Source organism: Saccostrea cucullata, unplaced genomic scaffold (genome assembly GCF_032062105.1).
Source record: "Saccostrea cucullata isolate Sc308-1 unplaced genomic scaffold, CSIRO_AGI_Scuc_v1 ctg23111, whole genome shotgun sequence".
NCBI classification, from domain to species: domain Eukaryota; kingdom Metazoa; phylum Mollusca; class Bivalvia; order Ostreida; family Ostreidae; genus Saccostrea; species Saccostrea cuccullata.
This window is the reverse complement of record NW_026932869.1, coordinates 505-5,429: the sequence shown is the minus strand read 5'-3', so window position 1 is coordinate 5,429 and position 4,925 is coordinate 505. Positions and strand designations below refer to the sequence as shown.

At 34.1% G+C, this 4,925-nt stretch overlaps 1 protein-coding gene across 1 annotated transcript; it reads right to left on the bottom strand.

Moving 5' to 3' along the window:
* Window positions 1-109: 109 nt before the first annotated feature.
* Window positions 110-3,047, bottom strand: LOC134236366 (phospholipid-transporting ATPase ABCA3-like; the record flags this gene model as incomplete). Its single annotated transcript, XM_062718530.1, has 5 exons — window positions 110-352; window positions 767-940; window positions 1,580-1,808; window positions 2,255-2,499; window positions 2,823-3,047. Coding segments are annotated over 5 exons (1,061 nt in total), but the record flags the coding sequence as incomplete, so codon positions are not given.
* Window positions 3,048-4,925: the final 1,878 nt, after the last annotated feature.

Below are 4,925 nucleotides of genomic sequence, written 5' to 3'. Positions count from 1 at the left end.
TTTTTTGAATAGGAGTATATACAAAACGTCACAAACATACATCATTCTGTATATTATCTCAGGGTAAATGTTTTATTAGTATTTGTCACTCTCTTTTTCCTTTGTATTTGCAACCCTATTTTTCCTTTTCCCTCTCAACAACAAACACCACGAATAAATTGCAATCAAACCGTAAATGGAAAATAAAATGGTTGCGGAACTCCGTATTCTCCAGGTCTGACACCGTCTATGTACCACGTGATCAAAAGATAGATGGCACTATCTACCCAGAGCATCAAGATGGCGTCACCGAAGGAAAAATTCCCATCGACTGTTGGTGGTTTTGTGAAGGTATTCCACTTAACTCCTTTACCTGAATAGTGTTGTCAGAAACAAATATCACCTGATATCAAGTATTTTGATAAACCTTTCTTTAAGAAATAAAAATTAAAATATTAAATAAGGAACATATGTATTTTAAAAAACTTGAACAGAATATGTTGAAAGCATATGTATTAAGCAATACATTGAAGAATACCGTATAAGTGGAAATTTTAGCGAGACTCAAATTTAGCGATTTGTCCTTAAAAACAGGTAATTTATTTTTAGCGAGATATTATTTTAGCGATTTTAAAATGCACATTAAAGAAGCTATTACAAATAAAACACAATTAATTTTAGCGATATTCAATTTTAGCGATCTCGGCACCCTCGCTAATAATGCCAAAATTAAATCTTCACTAAAAATTCTACTTATACGGTATACAAAATTCTAAGGAGCTGATACCTGTCACTTCATATTCTGATACCGATGTAAAACCAAACGCCATAGCCATGTTGTTTATTAAGCATATCGCCATCTTCTGAGACCGCGTCATATCTTCGTACTTCGAATCCAAGGCAAAGTTTGGAATTATTGTAGCAAAGAAGAAAAACCCAGCAAAATACGATGCTGTATTCGCTAAAAGAGAAACAAATCGTCAAACTGTTATATTGCTTATGATTCAAACAACTGGCATTGCTTAATCCAATGTAACAGCTAGAGGTACTTCTATAAAAATAATTTTAAATTTGTTTATAGACAAGATCACAATTGTTGTAAGTTATATTATGTCTTATATATTAAATGGCAAGCAATAAACAAATTCAGCCAGTTTTAAAATTTTAGCCAAAAGAGAATAGTTTCACAGTATTTAAAAAAATGTCACATCAGATTATGAACAATGTATCATTATGGATTTCTTTTTAAAAAGGGTTGTGCAATGAAAAAAAATCATGCTTTTTCATGTTCACTTACCTTTCTTTTGCCCACTTGGCACAGTCATTAGAGCGTAGCTAGAGTCGCAAAGTAAGGAGTTGTCCTTACGTCGTGGGTTCGAATCCCACTGTGGGACGTGGAGACCGGTCCTTCGGATAAGACCGTTTAAATCGAGGTCGCAGTTGGAGTTGGCACGAAAAAGATCCCTTAATACTCCATGGCCTTAGTGTCGAGTATAGGGAAAGAATTGCAGCTCTCCATCGGAATGATGGCGTCTCCATATGGGTGAAAAATTCTCGAGAGAGACATTAAACAACAATTAAACAAACAAAAAACACTTACCTTTGTTAAAAAATGTGCTGAACAAAAAGCAGTAGGACACGACAGAGACTGCGTAGGACAGATAGAAGAAGAAAAGTAAAGAGGAGTCCGAGAATTGGAACATCTTGTTGGGTCCAGCCTGAAAGATGAGAACAGTGATGGCGAAGGTGATGATCAGATAGATAAATCCTTTAAAAAACCAGGAGAACCAGTAAACAAAGGAACTCAGTCCCATCATCCTCATGGTTTCCTGTAAAAAAAAAAAACATCAATAAAATAGGAAGTCAATGTTTCATCATATTTTTACAGAGACATCTTTGGAATGTAGATTTAAATTTGCTCAAATCTTATGCCCCAAGGATATGGGGATGAAGATAATTTTCTTTACTTGAAAAATTTCAGGGAAAATATTTAGAACTCCTTTGATATGGATTACATTAAGGATATATGGATGAAGTCAGTGTGGATTTAACTTTGTTCAAATCACCCCCCCCCCTTTTCTGTTGGGGAAAGGAAGGTAGGTTGGGACTACTTATATATTTTTATCTTTTCAATACCAAACTGATTTCTGCTTTTCTATAGCCAAAATGCTTTGGTGAGGGAGGTGGCCTATTGCTCAAAATATTTCAAATCTCTCACAATATTGTATTCCGATCAGCATGAAAAATATACTAAGATATTGCGTAAGCTACGTACCTTCAGCTTCTTTTCTCTGTCATACACGATTTCTTTCGTTAGCTGTAAGGCCGACAGAATAAGGCCCAGGACGGTTGTTGTAGAAACAGATATCCTGATAAACTGTCCCATCGTGTTCTCCAGATATGGCGGGTAGGGCATTCGCTGTGTATTGATATCCATCAGATTGACGGAGGAATTGAAATACTTGATTATCGCAGCATCTATAGCATGTTTGATTCCTAAGAAGCCTCGGCCCGTGTATTCTGAACAGTGATAATTAATAATCCATTAAGTAAGGCATATATTTATATTTGTATATCATTTATATGTTACTCATGAGAAAGGTGTTCGAATATGTGCTTCAAAATAAATTTGTTAGTATGGCTAGATGACATTAAATAATTTGTTTCGTAAGCAGTCAATATGATTTGGACATTGTACTCAGAGCAAGCGCACCAAACTATCGTTCACATTTACACACACCATCGTAGCATTTATCGGAAGAAGATTTCAATTATTATTCTCCATTTATGGGGCAACTTCAACCTAAACTAATTGCCCATTTATCTGACAACATTGGACTTACGATACTCCCATGCAGGTCCAGGGTTAAAAGATTTATCAGCGAATTTTTCTTCAGTTTTCCACTCTCCACTCATACGCAGGGAGTAGGATATAGCATCTGGGAGAACGGAGTTGTAGGAATGAGACGGGTCAAATACGATTCCTGTGACATCATAGTAAGACCCGTACCCGTAATCATTGTCAGATCGACGTAAATATTCTAACAGATCGGCTTCACTGGCAAACCCTGAAATCAAACGACTGGATAGTTGAGCAATTTATGTTCTTTACTGGATACTAGCACAATATATGACAAAATAAAATTTAGCAGTTTTTATCGCTATATCTGAATAGTGATTTTTACAGCACGTTATTTTTATTATTTCACTTTTTTTTCAGATAATTGAAAGTTGTGAGCAAAATTAATGCATATTAATTTTAGCTTAAAAATAATTCATAGCTAAAGATTTAATAATCATATCATAAATTTTCTCCAAATTGCAAATTCATCATAAACAAGAGGCCCATGGGCCTTATAGGTCACCTGAGTATCATGCAACAACTTTCCAACGATTGAATTTGATTCATGTTTTAAACCAGAGGCCATGAAATTCACAATTTTGAAAGAGGCACCATTGCTTATCATAATCATACACTCAGCATGCTTACTTTGGTTACTTAATACCCAGAGGTATCTCAAAGTAACAAAGAGAAAATGCATTTTCCACTTTATCAGTTGTGCACCCCATCCCACAGGAACCACTGACCCTGGGGCCACATCTTTCAAAATTTTGGAAATTTTATGGAACGCCATCACTGCCTTATAGCAGAACACTACTATTGCATTGTGTCAACCTTCCATTACATTATGTCAACTCTTTATGACATTAACCCACCCTACTATTGCATTGTGCCAACCTTCCATTACATTATGTCAACTCTTTATGACGTTACATGTAACCCACACTACTATTGCATTGTGTCAACCTTCCATTACATTATGTCAACTCTTCATGACATTAACCCACCCTACTATTGCATTGTGCCAACCTTCTATTACATTATGTCAACTCTTTATGACATTAACCCACACTACTATTGCATCGTGTTAACTTTCCTTTACATTATATCAACTCTTTATGACATTTACACATACTACAATTTTATTTCGTCAACTTGCATTTCGTTATGTTTACTTTTCATGACAATCTTAGTTTCTATTAACTGATGTGAAAAGCTCATGCCATACTGTGCGCACTCTTTTACATTATGTCGATTCACTATTACGTTATGCGAACGCGGGTATCCTCGGCCTTTATATGAGCATAACGTATTTTCCGCGTTCCGCAAGCACTAAAATGGCGGGAGAGAAAACTGTCGTAGAAGAGATTCTCAGCGATTTCGGAATGACATCTTTAATGAAAACTTTAAGGTAGGATTCTTCTCATATTTCTTGTATTTAAAAATTAATGAAATTTTCACAGAATCAAGAAGACAATATCAGTAAGTGATAGTATCAGTGAGATTAAATTTGACCGTTTTATATTAGAGGCAAGGTCAGGTCAAGGTCATTATCTTTTTCCTTGACATTATGAATAAAAAAATACTTTTGCCAATCATGTGATGCCTACTTCTATTTCAAAAGTTTAAAGATTGTTCTTTTTGCATAAAAAGATATTACTATATCGGGTCTATAGCATCATATTACCAAACTTACATAAATAATTTAACTAAACTGGATATTGGCTAATCCGAATTTTCTCTGTTTTTCCTAATATCTTAGGATAAATCAGTTATTTTCATATACTTCCTATATTTAACTTTTTTTTATTTTCACATATAATAAAGTAGTCTTATAAATGTACAAAATGATACAAAAACAAAAAGTTTTGATCGTTTACTAAGAGAGAAAAAATACTTTTTATGGATTTTTGGCTCAAAACTGTACTTTGATTGGAATCATTTAAAAGTTAACATAGTTCTAGTTTGTTTGGAAAATCATATTTATTTGATATATTTTGAAAGTTTAGTCCCTTATCATAAATTTAACTTACATTTGAAAAATTCTTCAAGTCCTTCGATCATTGTGTAAAAGTTATAATTAAATTCAATGTTCTATTATAAT